At 48.2% G+C, this 19,014-nt stretch overlaps 1 protein-coding gene across 1 annotated transcript; it reads left to right on the forward strand.

Annotated features, from left to right (window-relative positions):
- The first annotated feature begins 808 nt into the window (after nt 1-808).
- Nucleotides 809-15,909, forward strand: Tp53 (tumor protein p53). The gene is made up of 11 exons (XM_070001491.1): nt 809-947; nt 7,677-7,780; nt 8,062-8,083; nt 8,178-8,441; nt 10,222-10,405; nt 10,487-10,599; nt 11,187-11,296; nt 11,609-11,751; nt 11,844-11,920; nt 13,635-13,741; nt 15,023-15,909. Exons 1-11 carry the CDS (start codon nt 909-911, stop codon nt 15,102-15,104), a joined length of 1,245 nt encoding a protein of 414 aa, XP_069857592.1. The 5' UTR covers nt 809-908; the 3' UTR covers nt 15,105-15,909.
- Nucleotides 15,910-19,014: the final 3,105 nt, after the last annotated feature.

Raw genomic sequence — 19,014 nt, forward strand, 5'->3', positions numbered from 1 at the left:
CAAGTGGTAGAGCGCTCGCCTTGAGCTCTTGAGCTTAGGGACAGCGCCCAGGCCCAGAGTTCAAGCCCCACGACGAAGAAGAAAGGAGAAGGAGGAGGAGGAAAGGAGATAGATAGAGGGCTGCCTAAGGGAACAAGTTAGGCTTTAGGAAAGCCTTCCTAAAAAGTGACATTTTCACAGGGCGCTAGTGGCTCACTCAAGAGACTGTGATCTAAGGTTTAAAGCCAGCCCGGGCAGGAAAGTCCTATTTCTAATTAACCACTAGAAAACCGGAAGTGGAGCTGCGGCTCAAGGTGGTAAAGCACTAGCCTTGAGCAGAGCAGAAAAGGCCAGGTACAGCACCCAAGCCTAACTTCCAGTCCGGTGACCGACAACAAAAACAAGGTGACATCTTCACTGATGAAAAACTAGGGGTTAGAAGCAGAGCGCTAGCCAACGAGAGAAAGCATCAGATGCCAAGTTCAAGTCCGGGTCTCGGATCTAAATAATAAATAAAATGAAACTCTGCAACTATATCTGAAAAGAGGAATATTCCAAGGTGAATCAACAACAAAAGCTGCAGTTTCCTTTCTTCCATCCTTCATACAGACTTCCAAAATGGTTCCCACCAATTCTGCCCTCAGGGCCCAGGCTCCTAGTGCTTCCACACCCCATAACAATAAACCTAACTCCTCCCCCAACTCCATTCCTTTCGCCTCCGCCCAGCCTGAATGACTTGCCCTTACTTGTCATGGCGACTGTCAGCTTTGTGCCAGGAGCCTCGCGGGGGTTGCTGGGATTGGGGATTTCCCCTCCCATGTGCTCAGACTGGCGCTAAAAGTTTTGAGCTCCTCCAAAGTCCGTAGGCACCATTGTGGGTGCAAGGTGGCTTCTGGGCTCTGGACGCCCCTGGCATCCAGGTTCGGAGCATGCTTCCTAGGAAAGCGACACGCTCCCCTGAGGACCAGGTAAGCTCCTGACTATGCCTGATGGGTCCTGTCTGAGTCACGGACTCTGGATTTGCAGCTCGGGAGAATTTTGGGGTTTGGGGGGTGGAGCAGTCGAGACGTAGCGAGTTTCGATGGGGGTGTGTGGAGGGGGGAATGGAAGCTTGGCTGGCGGGATAAACACAAGAATGAAATGTTAGGAGGCTTGGGTATAGATGGTAGGGCTGTTAGGCACAGATTAAGAGCTGAGCGCCCGGCCAAGGCATTGGGACTTCTGGGAACCTGCGCCCGGCCTAAGAGATATCACACACACACACACACACACACACGATCTGTCTAGTGTTGGGTGGTGGAAGTCCCTGTAATAACATGCACAAAGCCCTGGAGTCTGAGACTTGTGGAATTCCTCCTGCGGCGAGATTTTAGAGCCACGGGATCCCAGTGAAACCACGAGCTCCATTATGAAATTATTTGGGGGCGATCTGAAAAACCCTTGCTACAAAGGGGCCCACAACTTCCGGACCTTTGTCCTGTCCGGAGTGATCTTTCCAACCGGTTCCCAGCTCCGCTAGATGGGAGAAAATCCAATTCACGACTCTCCCCCTTGTGAGTGGGAAGTGCTCCACTAGGGGTTTGCCTGCGAGACCCCGCGGTCCCGCCGGGGTCCGAGAGCCCCGGCAGCCCCTGTTATTGTTTGGCGGCTGCACGTTTGCATTTCTGCCGCTTGCAGCGCATTTCCGGTTTCTTTTTGTTGGAGCAGCTCAACGTCCACCCGAGTGAAGGGGAGGACGAAAAGACAGAAAAGCAATTTTCAGCTGGTTCCTCTTGCTGGCGTACCGGGGGCTCTTCTCCTCCACTCCGCTTCCTCTTCTGGACTTTTTGATGTGTTGCTTGTGCCCAGGAAGGGATGTTTGTTTGGACACAAACCTCGATCCCTCCCCCCTCTGAGTGGTGTGCTCCACCCCTCGCTCTCCCGGCTCCTTTGCAGACGCTACCATTGCGCGGGGCGAGGTGGGGGAGCGTGCCCCCCCGGGAAGCTTGGGTGGTTTTGAACCTGGACTCTTTTCGCGACTCAAACTGAAAATCACGAGTACAACGCTGAGTGTTGGTGTCTGGAAAACAACCTTGTATCCGGTTGAGGGGCTAAACCATTCCAATTCTGGACGCTGACTGAACGTCCTGCCAGCGGAAGAGGCGGGCCTTAGCGTCGGGCGCCCCGAGGTCCTAGCTGCAACCCCTCCAGTCCAGACCAGTTCTTTCCAGTGGGAGGCGGCTGAGCCCCGCCAAGTACCTGCCTCCGCTGCTGCTTCATCCTCATTTCTTTCCGGTTGTCGCACCCCACACTGAATGCATCCTGGTTTTATTTGTGTTGTCTGTAAACAATTGTTTTTATCCATACACACAGCACTGTAGGGAAGTTTCAAGGCTCCTCTTAGCCCTCTGCAGGTTTCATCGTTTCCATCCACGAAATAAATAGATCAACGCGGTGGGGGGGTAATGCCTTTTATTATACAGCTGCATGGAATTTTGTTGTTACATACTCACACCTGAACGGTATAAAACTTAAAGGCGAGCTAAATCAAGTTCCGTTTGGAGCTAAAGAGCTTGGAAGGCTGAGGTCCGGAGGTGCACAGTGAGCAAAGTGGTCCTGTGATGCACCTAAATTTTCCTAGGTAACTGGCACTTGTTTTCCTCTTGTCTGGATTCAAATATCAAAATCTCAGTCCCTTCCGGATGTGAAAGGACCTTCCAAGATAAAAAGAACAAAAATGCCTTTGCTTCTGCTGTTCACACAGTATAGATTTATGTTTAAGAAAGAGAAATTGAAAAAAGAAATTAAAAAAAAAAGAAAGAGAAATTGGCCGGGCACCGATGGCTTACGCCTGTAATCCTAGCTGCTCAGGAGACTGAGATCTGAGAATCACGGTTCAAAGCCAGCCCGGGCAGGAAAGTCTGTGAGACTCTTTATCTCCAATAAAGCACCAGAAAACCGTAGGTAGTGGCACTGTGGTGCGAGGGGTAGAGCCCTAGCCTTGATTGAAGAGCTGAGGGGCAGCGCCCAGGCCCATAGTTCAAGCCCCAGGATCAACCAAAAAAGAAAAAAAAATTGTAGCCAGACAGTGGTGGTTTACACCTGTAATCTTACCTATTTAGGAGGCTGAGATCTGAAGATCAATGTTTGAAGTCAGCCAGGGAAGAAAAGTCCATGAGACTCTTATCTCCAGTAATTTACTCAGAGAAAGCCAGAAGTGACACTGGCTCAAGGAGCTAGAGAGCTAGCCTTGATCAAACACAAAGAGGCTTAGGGAGAGCACCCAGTCCCTGAGTTCAAGTCCCAGGACTGGCAAAAAGAAAAAGAAAATTGTATGTGTCGGTCCTAGAATTTGAACTTTTATGCTCAGGGCTAATGCTCTATCACTTAAGCCACAGTTCCACTTAAGGCTTTTTGGTGGTTAATTGGAGATACGACTCAGAGTTTCCTGCCCAAACAGAAAATTAACTTTAATTATTACCTCACATAATATAACAATTAGCTGAAAATGGACAGTAGACCTAAACACAATGTAAGACATCTATCTTTATTTTTTTGTTTCTTCTTTGCTGGAAGGATCAGCCAGGTATCTTTGTCTTAGTAATCCACCCAGGATGAGTTTCAGGACTGCTTCAAAATGTATGAGATTTGTACTTTCAACATATATAAATTTGCCTCCAGAACTTTTTGGTGTAGCCTCACTCTTGCTCCATACTTACTTACTTGCTTACTCATACTTCAGCCTGGTATGTGTATGTGTGTGCATGTGCGCACACACTTACACACGCATATGAACACACAGAAACTTTCATAGGTTCAGACTTTCCTGCCCAGGCTGGCTTTAAACCACAATCCTCAGATTTCTGCCTCCTGAATAGCTAGAGCTACCAACAACTCAGCCAGCCTGGCTTTTACTTGATTTAGTTGAAGATGGAAATCTCAGGAACTTGTGTGCCTAGGCTGATTTCAAACCACCATCCTCTGGATATCACCCTCTTAAATAGCTAGGTTTACAAGGGTTAGCCACTATCAGCAAGCTTGCAAATTGAGTTTTTCACCCAATATTTCTTCTAAACACTGTTTGAAGATGTGTTGACCAATGGATTTTAATGTGATTCTTCCTCAGGAGCAACGTTGACATAAACCCTTGTTGTGCACGCCTCCTGCTGCTCCACACATCAAATGCTTTCCTAGGAAGTTGACCTAGAAGTGGTTTTGCTGAGGAGTTAAGATGTGTGTTTTTATGTTTTACCAGACACTGCTCTGTTACATTCTAGAATCAGAAATTTTCCTTTGATTAAATAGCCTTCATCCCAAAGATTTGGTGGTGATAGTGGTTAAATCCAGGACCTATTAAAAGAAAAAAAAATCCAGGACCTCCCACATGCTGGTCCAGCTGGTCCAGCACGGGCACTGAGCTTCATTCCCAATCCCAAAAGATTTTCCTCATCTGGGATTTAGTGAGGCCATAAGAGAATATATTTAGTATGTGAGTGTAGTTGTTGTTGATGTTATTGTTGCTTGGTGGTGGTGTCCCCCCTACACACACTGCTGGGATTTGAACTCAGAGCCTCCGCTAGAGCTATGCCCTCAGTTGAGAGTAGCTTTGGTCAGCCCAGTTCACCTCCAGGAAATTTCAAGAGCTTGGGTAAATGACTAAAATTCTTTTAACTTTCCATTTCTGGGCTGCTAATACTATACTTACCTTCCTGAGCTTGCTTAGAGGATTAAATGAAATAAGCCACCAATAGCAGTGGGCTTGGAGGGTCTCCTATTGCAGCCATGTTATGTTTCTTCTAGGAGTCCCACCTAAGTGTATGCCTCCCACACACATTTTCTTAAAAGTTTATTCAGCTTGGCACGTTTGTATCTTTGCTTTCTGGTGTTGTATGCACTTCTGGGAAGTGCCTGTTGTGGATTTTTATTATCGTTGTCCTTTGTTTTTTGTTTGTTTTTTATTTTTTTAATTGTGAAAATACTGTACAGAGGGGTTACAATTACATGGGCAAGATAATGAGTGCATTTCTTATCAAGCATTGTAGCCTCCTCCTTTGTTTCCCCTTCCCATCCCCCCCCACCCAATCCTCCCTCCCCTGTCATGTTTTTTTTTTGGGGGGGGTGGTCCGGTCATGGGGCCTGAAACTCTGGGCCTGGGCGCTGTCCCTCAGCTCTTCAGCTCAAGGCTAGCGCTCTACCACTTGAACCACAGCACCACTTCTGGCTTTTTTCTTTTTGCTTATGTGGTGCTGAGGAATAGAACCCAGGGCCTCATGCATGCAAGGCAACTCTACCACTGAGCCACCTTCCCAGCCCTGTCGTTTGTTTTTGAGTTTTTAGTGCTCAAGGCTAGTGTTCTACCACTTGAGCCATGGCTTCACTTCCAGCTTTTTTGGTGATTAATTGGAGATAAGAGGCTCTTTTTGGGGGCTGGGAAGGTGGCTCAGTGGTAGTGTGCTTGCCTTGCATGCATGAGGCCCTGGGTTCAATTCCTCAGCACCACATAAATAGAAAAGGCCAGAAATGGCACTGTGGCTCAAGTGGTAGAGTGCCAGCCTTGAGCTGAAGAGCTGAGGGACAGTGTCCAGGCCCAGAGTTAAGGCCCCACAACCAACAACAACAACAAAAGGTTTTTTTTTTTCTTTTTGCCAGTTCTGGGGCTTGAACTCAGGGCCTGGGCACTATCCCTGAGCTGCTTTTTGCTCAAGGCTAACACTCTACCACTTGTGCCCTGAGCCACAGTGCTACGTATAGCTTTTTCTGTTTATGTGGTACTGAGGAATTAAACCAAGGGCTTCATGCATACTAGGCAAATCTACCACTAAGCCACATTCCCATCCCAGAGATAAAGCGTCTCATGGACTTTCTGCCCAGGCTGGCTTCAAACTTCAGTCCTCAGATCTCAGACTAAGTGTCTAAGGTTATAGGCATGAGCCACTGGTACCCAGCTTTGTTTTTTTGTTTGTTTTATAGGATTGGGGGAAGAGGGAGGATTGTTAAGACTAGGCTTGAACTCAAGGCCTAGGTACTATCCCATAGCTTTTTCTGCTTAAGGCTGATGCTCTACCACTTGAACCAGAGTTTCACTTCCATGTGAAGTGTCTGCTTTGAAAAAAGGTTGTTAAAGGTGCGTGTGTGCGTGCATGCGGGTGCATGTGCACACTTACCGGTCCTGGAGCTTGGACTCAGGGCCTGGGCACTGTCCCTGAGATTTTTTTCCTCAAGGCCAGCAGTCTACCACGTGAGCCACAGCTCTGCTTCCTGTGTTTTGCTGAGCAATTGGAGATAAGAGTCTCATGGATTTTCCTGACCAGGCTGGCTTCAAACTAAGATCCTCAGATCTCAGCCTCTTAAGTAGGTAGGATTACAGGTATGAGCCACCAGTGCCCTGCTTTGTTCTTTTTAAGGAAACATTGAAAAACAGTTGCTACTATAGACTTGAGTAATGGAGTGATAAAACAGGGAGACCTCTAGCTGTGAGGCTGTCTCCCTCCAAGTAGTGTTGATATCTTAGGCCACCATCTCTGGACAAACCCCCATATACAGTCAGTCCACTGAACAGTGTTCCCTAGGAAGTGAATTTGCACCAATGGGGTAGAAGACAGTATCACAAAATCTGTACTAGCTCACATTCATAACGTACTCTTTAAATTAACAACAAAAGGAACTGGGAATGTGGCTTAGTGAAAGAGTGCTTGAAGCCCTGGGTTCGATTCCCCAGTACCACATAAACAGAAAAGGCTGGAAGTAGCCCTGTGGCTCAAATGGTAGAGTGCTAGTCTTGAGCAAAAGAAGTTTAGGGATAGTGCCCAGACCCTAAGTTCAAGCCCTAGGACTGGCAACAACAATAAAAAGAAATAGGACAGATTGGCCCATGGCTCAGGCCTGTAATCCTAGCTACTCAGGAGGCTGAGATCTGACTATTGCAGTTTGAAGCCAGCCCAGGAAGGAAAATAGGGGAGGCATTTATCTCTAGTTAACCACCAAAAAGCCAGAACTGAGGGCTGGGAAGGTGGCTCAGTGGTAGAATGCTTGCCTTACATGCATGAGGCCCTGGGTTCGATTCCTAAGTACCACATAAGCAGAAAAAGCCAGAAGTGGCACTGTGGCTCAAGTGGGAGAGTGCTAGCCTTGAGCAAAAGCAGCTCAGAGACAGCGCCCAGGCCCAGAGTTCAGGCCTCATGACCGACCAAAAAAAAAAAGGCCAGAAATGAGGGTGTGGGTCAAGTAGTAGAGTGCAAGTCTTAAGTGGAAAAAGCCAGGCAAGAGCTCAAGGCCCTCAGTTCAAGTACAGGCACGTGCACGCATGCATGTGCATGCACGCTTGCGCGCACACACATTTGACAATGAAAGAAAGGAATGGGCCATGAATTAGTTGGGAAGTAATAGAGGGAGCGGGTTGAAAATTACTGCATCCTTTTTAACTGGAAGGAGGGCAGAAATAGGGGACAAATTTTAGAGGGCCTGTAGATTTTGTGGTGGGAGTTTAGAAATTCTTCTCTGCTTATCTTTTTCTCACTGAAGTATGTGGCTGGAAAGTCTAGTAAGGGCTACTTTCTTGAAGGCGGAAGAACTGTTTTGTTTCTTTCTTGCTCCCCAGAAACGGCTGTGTCATGGTGTGTCCCCCCCACCCCAATCTGTCTCAGGTCCTCAGGTTGGGTCCTAAGCTTACTGATCCAGGGTCCAATGTGTTTCACCCAGCCCTCTTTTTTTCTCGTCAGAGCTGCCAGACTGCCTTCTTGGGTACTGTCATGGAAGAGCTGCCGTCAGATCTTAACATCGATCTCCCTCTGAGTCATGAGTCATTTTCAGATTTCTGGAAACTGTAAGTTTCATGGCAAGGGCCCCCGTCACTTAGTAACACTGGGGCTGGGAAGGTGGCTCAGTGGTAGAGCGCTTGCTTTGCATGCATGAGGCCCTGGGTTCGATTCCTCAGCACCACATGAGCAAAAAGATAAAAAACGGAAGTGGGGCTGTGGCTCAAGTGGTAGAGCGCTACCTTGAGCTGAAGAGCTGAGGGACAGCGCCCGGGCCCAGAGGTCAAGCCCCACAACCAGACCAAAAAAAAAAACTTACTAACACTGACTGTATGCTCTTCTTTTTCAGTCTTCCTGATGACAGCTTTCTGGTAAGAATTGGGCAGGAAGGGACCAGGGGACATGGTAGCCTGGTAGGCTGGGAATCCAGCCTTGAAATATTCTTTTGTTTCTTCCCTTCCACAGTCCACCTCGCTTTCCTCTCCCATGAATGAGTTCTCAGGAGACTATGTTGAAAAGTGGTTAGAAAATCCGCAGGAAGCTGTACAAACATCTACAGATGCTGTCCCCGAGGCCTCGGCCCCAGTGGCCCCTGCACCTGCAGCCCCTGCACCAGCCACCCCATGGCCCCTGTCATCCTCTGTCCCTTCCCAAAACACCTACCGTGGCAACTATGGCTTCCGCTTGGGCTTCCTGCAATCAGGGACAGCCAAATCTGTCACATGCACGGTTAGTAGCCCTGAGGAGCTGGCTTTCGTGTGACCTTTTCTTACCTGGCCATATTCCCCTGGGTCTTTCTGTACAGCACTTGGGGATTCCTCGCCAACCTTTGGCTTCTTGTCCTTTTATTTACATTTTACCCATTTGGTTTGTGCACTTTGACCTCTGTCTCAAAGCTGAATTTTCTCTCAAACTTCGAACACAGGCATTCATCCTTCTTCTACTTTGAGCTAGCACTCTACCACATGAGCCACTCCTCTATCTGTGGCTATTTGCTGGTTAATTGAAGAGTCCCATGGATTTTTCTGCTGGCTTTGAACCATGATGCTTAGATCTCAGCCTCCTCAGTAGCTAAGATTGCAGGCCTGAGTTGCCAGTGCCTGGCTCATAATTTGTTTCTTGGCTTTTGAAAATAAGTAAAAACAGGCTGGGAAGGTGGCTCAGTGGTAGAGCGCTTGCCTTGCATGCATGAGGCCCTGGGTTCGATTCCTTAGCACCACATAAGCAAAAAGAAAAAAGCCGGAAGTGGTGCTGTGGCTCAAGTGGTAGAGTGCTAGCCTTGAGCTGAAGAGCTGAGGGACAGCGCCCAGGCCCAGAGTTCAGGCCCCACAACCAGACCCCCCCCCAAAAAAATGAAAATAAGTAAAAACAAGTACAGTGGCGCATATTTATATTCCAGAGACTGAGTCAGGAGGACTACTTGAGTCTTGGAGTTTCTGGACAGCCTGGACAACATAGTAGGACCTCATCTCAAAAACAAACAAACAAAAAAAAGCAAGCTAGATGCTGGTGGGTCACACCTGTAATCCTAGCTATTCAGGAGGCTGAGATCTGAGGATCACAGTTCAAAGCCACCCAGGCATCAAAGTCCATGAGACTCTTATCTTTAATAAACCACCAGAAAACCAGAAGTGGCACTGTGGCTCAAGGTGTAGAGTGCTAGCCTTGAGCTGAAGAGCTGAGGAACAGCATCCAGGCCCAGAGTTCAAGCCCACGACTGACCAAAAAAAGAAAAAATAGCCTACTATGGTGGTAATGCCAGTGTTTGAGAGGAAGAGGCAAGAGGACTTGAGTTAGAGCCCACCCTTGATTACATAGTGAGTTGGAAGCCAGCCTGGGCTACATAGTGAGACCCTGTCTCAAAAAATAAACACAGGCTGGGAATGTGGCTTCGTGGTAGAATGCTTGTCTAACATGCATGAAGCCCTGGGTTCAATTCCTCAGTACCACATAAACAGAAAAAGCCGGAAGTGGCTTTGTGGTTCAAGTGCTACAGTGCTAGTCTTGAGCAAAAGGAAGCTCAGGGACAGTGCCCAGGCCCTGAGTTCAAGCCCCAGGACTGGGGAGAAGAAAAAAAAAAAAAAAACAGAAAAAGAAAGCTTCTGACATGTACACCCCAATCCCCTTACCTACCCTCTCCCGCCTGGCATCCTGTAGGTGCTGACAGCAATTTTGTTCACTGGGAAACTTCCCCACATTTTTTGGTTTATTTTGTGCCAGTCCTGGGGCTTGAACTCGGTCTGGGCGCTATCTCTGAGCTTTTTGCTCGAGACTAGTGCTCTACCACTTGCCACAGCTCCACTTCCAGCCTTTTGGTAGTTCATTGGAGATAACAGAGAACCTCATGGACTGGCTTCATTCAAACCATGATCCTCAGATCTCCACCTCCTAGCTAGGATGATAGACTGGAGCCATTGACACTTGACTTTCCCCTCCCCTTTTCTTTCCCTGGCTTCATTTGTTGGCTGCTTTCCTGACTTTCAATTCTCTCTCCTTCCTCCACCCACAGTACTCCCCGACCCTCAACAAGCTTTTCTGTCAGCTGGCAAAGACCTGCCCAGTGCAGCTGTGGGTGGATTCAACCCCTCCACCTGGCACACGAGTCCGCGCCATGGCCATCTACAAGAAGTCCCAGCACATGACAGAAGTTGTGAGGCGCTGCCCACATCATGAGCGCTGTTCTGATAATGATGGTAAGTATTTGGAGCTGGAGGCAGGACAAAGCTAGCTGCTCAGGGTCTCCAAGCCTCTTAACTTGTCACTGATGCTTATAGGTCCAGCACCTCCTGAACATCTTATCCGAGTGGAAGGGAATTTGCATGCAGAGTATCTGAGTGACCGCCACACTTACCGACACAGCGTAGTGGTGCCTTATGAGCCACCTGAGGTCTGATTGCATACCTGGGTTTCTGGGCGGAGAGGGCCAAAGTGGGGCTGTCAGTGACCATCCAAGTGGGAGGGGAAGTGCTTGGTCCCACGCACATGTGTGTTTGTGTGCGCATGTGTACAAGCATACTGGTGATGGAACCCAGGACCCAGGACCTTGGGAATACTAGGCCAGTGATGTACTACTGAGCTGCATCCCTGGGGCCCACCTATGTCTTCCTCATCATCCCACAATCTGTGGAGTATGCAGGGCACATGATGGATTAGCTCTACTCCATAGTTAAAGAAAGAAAAGCTGCCAGGTGCCAGTGCCTTGCGCCTATAATCCTATCTACTCAGGAGACTGATATCTGAGGCTCAGCTAGCTTGGGCAGGAAAGTCTGAGACTCTTATCTCCAATTAACCACCAGGAAATGGGAAGTTGCACTGTGGCTCAAAGTGCTAGAACACTAACAGAGTGAAAAGGTTCAGGGACAGCACCCAGGCCCTGAGTTCAAGTCCCGTGACCAACCTTCTCCCCCTCCCTCCAAAAAAGGAAAGAAACTAAAGCCTACAGAGGCTTCACCTGGGGCCTATGTCTTCCCCCAGGTTGGCTCTGACTGTACCACCATCCACTACAACTACATGTGTAACAGCTCCTGCATGGGGGGCATGAACCGGCGGCCCATCCTCACCATTATCACACTGGAAGATTCCAGGTAGGGAGCTAAGTGCCACCCTTTACACTGTCATGCTCTTCATTAGCCTCTGGCCCTTTTCTCCCGAGTCCTACCCCTAACCACAGCACCACCCCTCTTTAGCTCTCACATGGTTCCTCTAAGTGGAATCTCCTCTATTTCCTTTCTGTCTTTAGACTTCTCTTACCTGTAGCTTCTCTTCTGTCTCTGGAGCTGGGATTTAGACCCCAAACAGAACTGAGGCTGTGGGGAGCATGTAGACTCGGGTTATAGAACAGGGCAGGTAGGGCCCACTTCCTCATCGACTCCATTTTCTCTCCTTATCTGGGGTAGTGGCAAACTGCTGGGACGCAACAGCTTTGAGGTACGTGTCTGTGCCTGTCCTGGGAGAGATCGGCGCACAGAGGAGGAAAATTTCCGCAGAAAAGAGGAGCCTTGTTCTGATCCTCCGCCTCTACCAGGGAGCACTAAGCGAGGTAAACTGGTGGATGGAGAGGAAGAGGGGGGGAAAGGAGGTACCCTTCAGCCCCAAGCTCATCCCGCTTGCTTTTCCTTGTCTCTTCCCCAGTACTGCCTACCAACACTAGCTCCTCCTCTCCTCAACCAAAGAAGAAACCACTGGATGGTGAATATTTCACCCTTAAGGTACCAAACTTGGGACAGACTCATGCGGTCTTTTGCATATACTAAGTAAGATGGGAAAGGGGGTAAAAAGGATATATCCATTTGTTTCCTCAGTTCATGTCCTTAATTGTTAGAAAGTTCATCATACCAGGTTGAAAGTTTAAGTCTAACATCCAAATGCTATGTCCTTTTTGGTTGCTTTGGCTAACATTTTGGACATTAGCCATCAGGAGGCCTTGATGCCCCAATAAACAATGGCTCATGGTTTTACCTAACTTAAGAACATCCGTCTGTATCAGAATACAAGTATTCCACCACTTAAGATACTCACATCTCAGTGAAAATCCTAATTTGAAAATGTAAGTTGAAAGTATATTTAGGGCCAAGTGCTGGTGGCTTATATCTGTAATCTTTTTTTTTTTTTTTTTTGGGTCGGTCGTGGGGCCTGAACTCTGGGCCTGGGCGCTGTCCCTCAGCTCTTCAGCTCAAGGCAAGCACTCTACCACTTGAGCTACAGCACCACTTCCGGTTTTCTGGTGGTTTATTGGAGATAGGAGTCTCAGGGTCTCTCCTGCCCAGGCTGGCTTTGAACCACGATCCTCAGATCTCAGCCTCCTTAGTAGCTAGGATTACAGGTGTGAGCCACCAGCGCCCGGCTTATATCTGTAATCTTAACTACTGCTAAGGAGGCTGAGATCTGAGGGTTCCAGTTCAAAGTCAGCCCAGACAGACAAATCCAGGTGAGCATAAAAGCTGGAAGTGGAAATGTGGCTGAAATGATAAGAGTGCCAGCCTTGAATGAAAGAGCTAAAGAAGAGATTGAGGTCCAGAGTTCAAGCCCCAGTACAGCATTTAAAAAAATAAAGTGTAACTGGGCACTGGTGGCTCACACCTGTGATCCTAACTATTTGGGAGGCTGAGATCTAAGGATCATGGTTCCAGCCTGGCACATGTCTCAAATGGTAGAGCATTAGCCTTCAGCCAAAAAAAAAAGCTCGGGACAAGTGCCCATGCCCTGAGTTCAAGCCCTTCCCCGCCTGCCTCCAAAATAAGTTTTTTTATTAAAGGGGTGTAACTCAGTGTTAGAGTGGCTTGCCTAGCATGCACCAAGCCCTGATTTTGATTCCAAGCATCACAACAAAATACATTTGATCCTTGGGGCTGGGAAGGTGGCTCAGTGGTAGAGCGCTTGCCTTGCATGCATGAGGCCTTGGGTTTGATTCCTCAGCACCACATAAGCATAAGCAAAAAAAGCCAGAAGTGGTGCTGCTGTAGCTCAAGTGGTAGAACACTAGCCTTGAGCTGAAGAGCTGAGGGACAGTGCCCAAGCCCAGAGTTCAGACCTCATGCCTAGACACAAACAAACAAACAAACAAAATACATTTGATCCATCTAACCTACTGAACTCAGCTAGCTTAGCAGCATGGTACCCTATAGGATGTCATTTGTTCCCCTTATGGTTGTGTGGCTGCAGCTCACTGCTGCCGCCCAGCATCAAGAGTGTCACCACATATCACTAGCTGGAAAAGATCCAAATTTGATGTATGCTTTTCTACTGAATGCCTGTCACCTTCACACCATTGTAAAGTCAAAAACGATCGGGTAAGTCAATCAATTGAGAACATCATCCATCTACTTAAAGGACCGTTTTTCCGAGAAGAAAATTGTTAAAGAGAGCATGAAAGTGGCTTTGTGACTTTGCCCAATGCTTCTGTCCCCTGTACGCTTGCTGTAGATCCGTGGGCGTGAGCGCTATGAGATGCTCCGAGTGATAAATGAGGCCTTTGAATTCAAAGATGCTCAGACTGAAAAGGAACCAGAGGAGAGCAAGCCTCACTCTAGGTGAGTGACGTGGGCCCGCTTCCAGCCTTGCCTCTGCCTTCCTGGGATGGAAACTCCTTAGTACTCCCTTCTAATCTTTCCTTCCATGATGTTGGGTGCTGGCCCTACTCAGTGTTCTTAGTATTCTGCCGGTCATATCTCACAGCCACTTCCATGCCTCGGGGTCCCCAAACCTGGAGATGAGTAGATACTTTGGAATTTGAGGTTACTCAGTCCTGCCAGGTATCGACAGGTCTTGTGTAACCTTATTACTCCTGAAGCTCAAGTTTCCTCATTTTATAAAAAGGAGTAAGAAAGAATCAGGCTTCTGGTAGCTCACACTTGTAATCCTAGCTACTCAGGAGGCTGGGGATTGCCATTCAAAGCCAACCAGCCCAGGCAGGAAAATTCATGAGACTCTTATCTCCAATTAACCACCAGAAAACCAGAAGTGGGGCTGTGGCTCAAGCGGTAGAGTACTTGCCTTCAGCTAAAGAGCTGAGGGATAGCACCCAGGCCCAGAGTTCAAGCCCCATGACCAACCAAAGGGGGGAAAAAAAAAAAAAACAGAAGTGGTTCAAAGTGGGAGAGTGCTAGCCTTGAGCAAAAGAGCTTAGGGACAGCGCCCAGGCCCCAAGTTCAAGCCCCACGACTGACCAAAAAAAAAAAAAAAAGTAAGGGGCTGGGAAGGTGGCTCAGTGGTAGAGCGCTTGCCTTGCATGCATGAGGCCCTGGGTTCAATTCCTCAGTACCACATAAGCAGAAGGGAAAAAAAGCCGGAAGTGGTGGTATGGCTCAAGTGGTAATGCACTAGCCTTGAGTTGAAGAGCTGAGGGACAGAGTTCAGGCCCCACGACTGGACCCCCCCCAAAAAAAGAATCAGGACTCTCCGGTGGCTCACATTTGTAATCCTAGTTTCTCAGGAAGCTGAGATGTGAGGGTTACAGTTCAAACCCACCCAGGCACAAAAGTCCGTGAGTCTCCGAGTTCCAATTAACCAGCACAAACCCAGGAGTGGTAGAGCACTGGCCTTGAGCGAAAAAGCCAAGTTAGAGCTCAAGAGCCTGAGTTCAGGCCCCAGTACCAGCACAACAACTACAACAAAATAAATAAATTACAAAGATCAAGTGGTGCACACAGATACTTCAGGTGTTCCTTGAATACCATCTGCAGGTGGTGGTTACCACCTTAGCTTACATGCTCGTTGTTCCAGCTTTAGAACCTTCCAGGCCTTAATCAAGAAGGACTCAGACAATCTCACTCCTAACATATCATGTCTTCTTCCTTGTGTCTCCCCTACAGCTACCCGAAATCCAAGAAGGGGCAGCCTACCTCCCGTCATAAAAAACTGATCTGCAAGAGAGAGGGACCTGACTCAGATTGACCTCCTCTGCCTCCTCTCCCCCAGACACAGCCCCCTACCCCTGTCCTCCTTCCCTGGGACTCAGGTGCTTGCCTCCCTGCTTGGCATTGGTGTGCTTCGGAAATACCCAGAACCAAGAACTCTTCCATTCACCATGACTTGGGGCCCCCACTGCACTAGTGTTTTGGGGGTGGCAGTGGGAGCTAGGACACACCAGCTTAGCTTTTAAGGTTTTAGCTGTGAGGAATATTTGGAAGAGAAGAACATGTCTTCGTGTAAGGGTTAGGGTACTGGTAGCCCAGTTCTCCAACAAAACTAACCAAGGAGCTAACTCAAGTTGGAACGTCTATGAAAAACTGATCATGGTGCCTACCTCACAGGGTTTTATTGTAAGAATTAATAAAATGTGTGATTGGCCTTGAACCAGTTACCATTTGGTAACTGGGGCTTGGCCCCCTCGGAGGTGCTAGTTCAAGGATAGGCTGATAATTTCCAAGACTGGGCAACTACTTGAGAGGAAGACGTTGCCAAGATTCCATTGGCCCAGCCAAATGCTGCTCAGTCTTCTGTTGAACTTTGGCAACAGCAAATGTCACCCCATTTCACATGCTGGAGAATTCCATCTTGGGCTCATGTAAGGGTCTGCTGGATCCACCAAGACCCAATTTACTTCACCCACCCACCCACCCACATGCTCAGGGTTGATTTCTTTTGCATCCTGCAAGGCACATCAGCATTGGTCACTCCTACCCCCTTCTCCCTTTTTATATTCCCTTTTTTATATATTGGTTTTCTTTTACAATAAAACTTGGTTACCACCTGTGTATTTGAGGGATGGATGCTGTCCAGGCTTGCTGAGTTCCCAGGTGCAGCGATGAGTAAGGAGGTGAAGTTGGGAGACAGCCCCCTCAATCTATAAGCGGTGTTATGGGGGAGGGGGGCAGCTCCCTGGGTTCCAGAAGAATAATAGGCTTTGGGGACTGGGTCAGTGTGTGGCCTGCATGACAACAAGGGAGAGGGGTGACTCCATTCATAACTAGGGAACCAACTGTCCCTCCTCCCTCCTGCCAGGGCTGGCACGCAGTTCTTGCCTGCCCTTGTTCTAGGGTTGGGCTGCTGTCCCCTGGGCAGCCTCTCTCCAAGGATTATGAGATTTAAATGTCTGATTTAGCAAGCCTGAGCCTCTCTGGGTGGCCATCTGCTCCACAGGCAAGGGGGCTAGGTACCTAGGTCCCAAGGGGAAGGGGGTGGTTGCTACTACTGGATGAAGGGGTCCCAGGAAACTGGGGGCAGCTAAGGTAAGGGTTGGGGCCTTACCAGCATCCGTACATCCTAGGCCTCATGCCAGGTTGAATGAATTGAAGCTTACGTTGCCAGGAAGGGGGGTGGGGGGGAACTTTGAAAGGGCTTCTTGGGATAGGAAGACAGGGCTGGAGAGCCCAGCATCCCCTGCCTACCCTGTTACTCAGTGCTGCCAGCTCCCAGGGAGGGGGGCTGGAGCCAGGCTCTCCCCACTGCCTGCTGTCGCCTGAGCCAGTGCCAGGAGGGAAAGCCAATCACTGGGCATGTGGCGTAGCCTTGTCTCCCTTATAGTGGAGACAGGGGTGTACTAAGATCCAGAGGGACCTCAATCTTCATTCTGTCAACTAGGCATAAAAGTGGCAGTAAGAGGTGACATCCTTACCTTGTCCCCCAAATCCCAGCAAATCAGGAAGGGCCCACCCCCACACCTACCGTCAGAACCACATTTTTCTTGCCCATTAGGAATAACCAAATGCTATACTAAGAGACTTCTCTCCACCTTCTTCAAAACCTTAATTTTTGCTTTCTTGTTTATATGATAATGGGGATCAAACCTAGGGATGTAAACATACTAGGCATATCTCCAGCTCTGCAAGAAACCCTTAATTTAGTCATCTCCTAGCCACCATAAGAAGACAAAACTTGTAACTCAATCCATCTGTTCAAGTATAATTGACCGCAAAGAATCCTATTGAAGGGCTACAAATTTGAAACCAGCCTGGACAACATAAGACCTGTGAGTAGGTTTTGTTTGTTTTTGTCCCAATCCTAGGGCTTGAACTCTGGGCCTGGGAGATGTCCCTGAGTTTTTTTAGCTCAAGGCTAGTGCTCTACCACTTGAATCATAGCTCCACTTTGGCTTTTTCTGTACTTAATTGGAGATAAGAATTTCTTGGACTGCCTAGCACCAGTGGCTTAATTAAGCCTGTAATCCTAAATATTCTGGAGGCTGAGATCTTATCTCAAATTAACCACCAGAAGAACGGAAGTGGCACTGTGGCTCAAGAGGTAGAGCACTTACTTTAAGCTCAAGAGCTCAGAGACATTGCCCAAGCCCATAGTTCAAGCACCATGAGGGAGAAAAAAAAAAAAAAAAAAACTTCATGGACTTTCCTCCCTGGGCTGGCTTTGAACCATGATCTTCAGATCTCAGCACAGAAAAGCTGGATTTTGTGTGTGTGTGTGTGTGTGTGTGTGTGTGTGTGTGTGTGTGCATGCGTACCAGTCCTCAGGCTTAAACTCAGGGTGTGTGTGTGTGTGTGTGTGTGTGTGTGTGTGTGTGTGTGTGTGTGTGTGTGCATGCGTACCAGTCCTCAGGCTTAAACTCGGTGTGTGTGTGTGTGTGTGTGTGTGTGTGTGTGTGTGTGTGTGTGCGCGCGCGCGCGCGCGCGCGCGCGCGCGCGCGCGCATGCGCACCAGTCCTCAGGCTTAAACTCAGGGCCTGGGTACTACCCCTGATTTTTTAGATCAAGACTAATGCACTTGAGCTACCACTTGAGCTGCAGCTTACAGATAAGAATCTCATGGACTTTGCTGACTGATCTGGCTTTGAACTATGATCCTCAGATCTCAGCCTCCTGAATAGCTAGTAGTACAGGAGTCAGGCACCTATACCTTTTGTGTATGCTAGTTTGGGGGCTTGAACTCAGAGCCTTGTGCCCTCCCTTGGCTTTTTCACTCAAGACTGGTGCTCTTAACACTTGAATCACAACTCCACTTCTAGAAAAGCTATTTTTGACTCAAACTTCCTATCTCAGCTTCTCAAATGCAGGAGTTGCAAGCATACACCATAATGCCTACATGCAAATGTGCTTTGTTTTTTATTTTTTTTTGGGGGGGGGGGTCCAGTCATGGGGCCTGAACTCTGGGCCTGGGCACTGTCCCTCAGCTCTTCAGCTCAAGGCTAGCGCTCTACCACTTGAGCCACAGCACCACTTCTGGCTTTTTTCTTTTTGCTTATGTGGTGCTGAGGAATCGAACCCAGGGCCTCAGGCATGCAAGGCAAGCGCTCTACCACTGAGCCACCTTCCCAGCCCTGCAAATGTGCTTTGTGAACTACCATCCAGCACCCCTTGCCGTCACCATTTCCCTAGATTATGTCCTTAGCTGTTTTACTGGTGTACTCCAGAAAACAGATCCATTCTGATGTTGTTAATCCCTTTGTGAGTTGATAGGTCACTGGACTGAGAATATCAAGGCTTGGGTTTGAGAGCTGTGTGACCTTCCATGAATTGCTAACCTCTCAGGTTCCACATACTGGCTTCTTTCTCTCTGATTGTGTTTAGTCAAGTTCACCCATCTAGTCAGCTGAATTCACAGGTGTTTTACCAGGCAGTAGTAATCTATGGCAGATATGACCTCTGTTCAATCTTATCCCACTATGGGCTAGAATCTGATTTCCCAAATTTCTTCTTGGCTCTAATCCAGGCTTGCAATTTACAACTTTTCATGTCAAATAAATGAAATAATAAAATCATACTGAGAGCTGAGGAAGGATAGCTCAGCGGTGAAGTTCAGACATAAATAATAAGACTTTGAGTTCTATCCTCCATGCCAAAAAAAAAAGAAAAAAAGAAAACTATGCTGGCTTCATTAATATTAAATCCTTGTAAAGATATATACATTTTTT

The sequence above is a fragment of the Dipodomys merriami genome, unplaced genomic scaffold (assembly GCF_024711535.1).
Source record: "Dipodomys merriami isolate MVZ:Mamm:240054 unplaced genomic scaffold, mDipMer1.0.p SCAF_59, whole genome shotgun sequence".
Taxonomy (NCBI): domain Eukaryota; kingdom Metazoa; phylum Chordata; class Mammalia; order Rodentia; family Heteromyidae; genus Dipodomys; species Dipodomys merriami.

Coding starts and splice junctions, on each gene's coding strand:
- Tp53 (XM_070001491.1), top strand. CDS start 909: ATGCTTCCTAGGAAAGCGACACGCTCCCCTGAGGACCAG. Junction 8,084..8,177: donor TTCCTGATGACAGCTTTCTG/GTAAGAATTGGG, acceptor TCCCTTCCACAG/TCCACCTCGCTTTCCTCTCC. Junction 10,600..11,186: donor TGCCTTATGAGCCACCTGAG/GTCTGATTGCAT, acceptor GTCTTCCCCCAG/GTTGGCTCTGACTGTACCAC.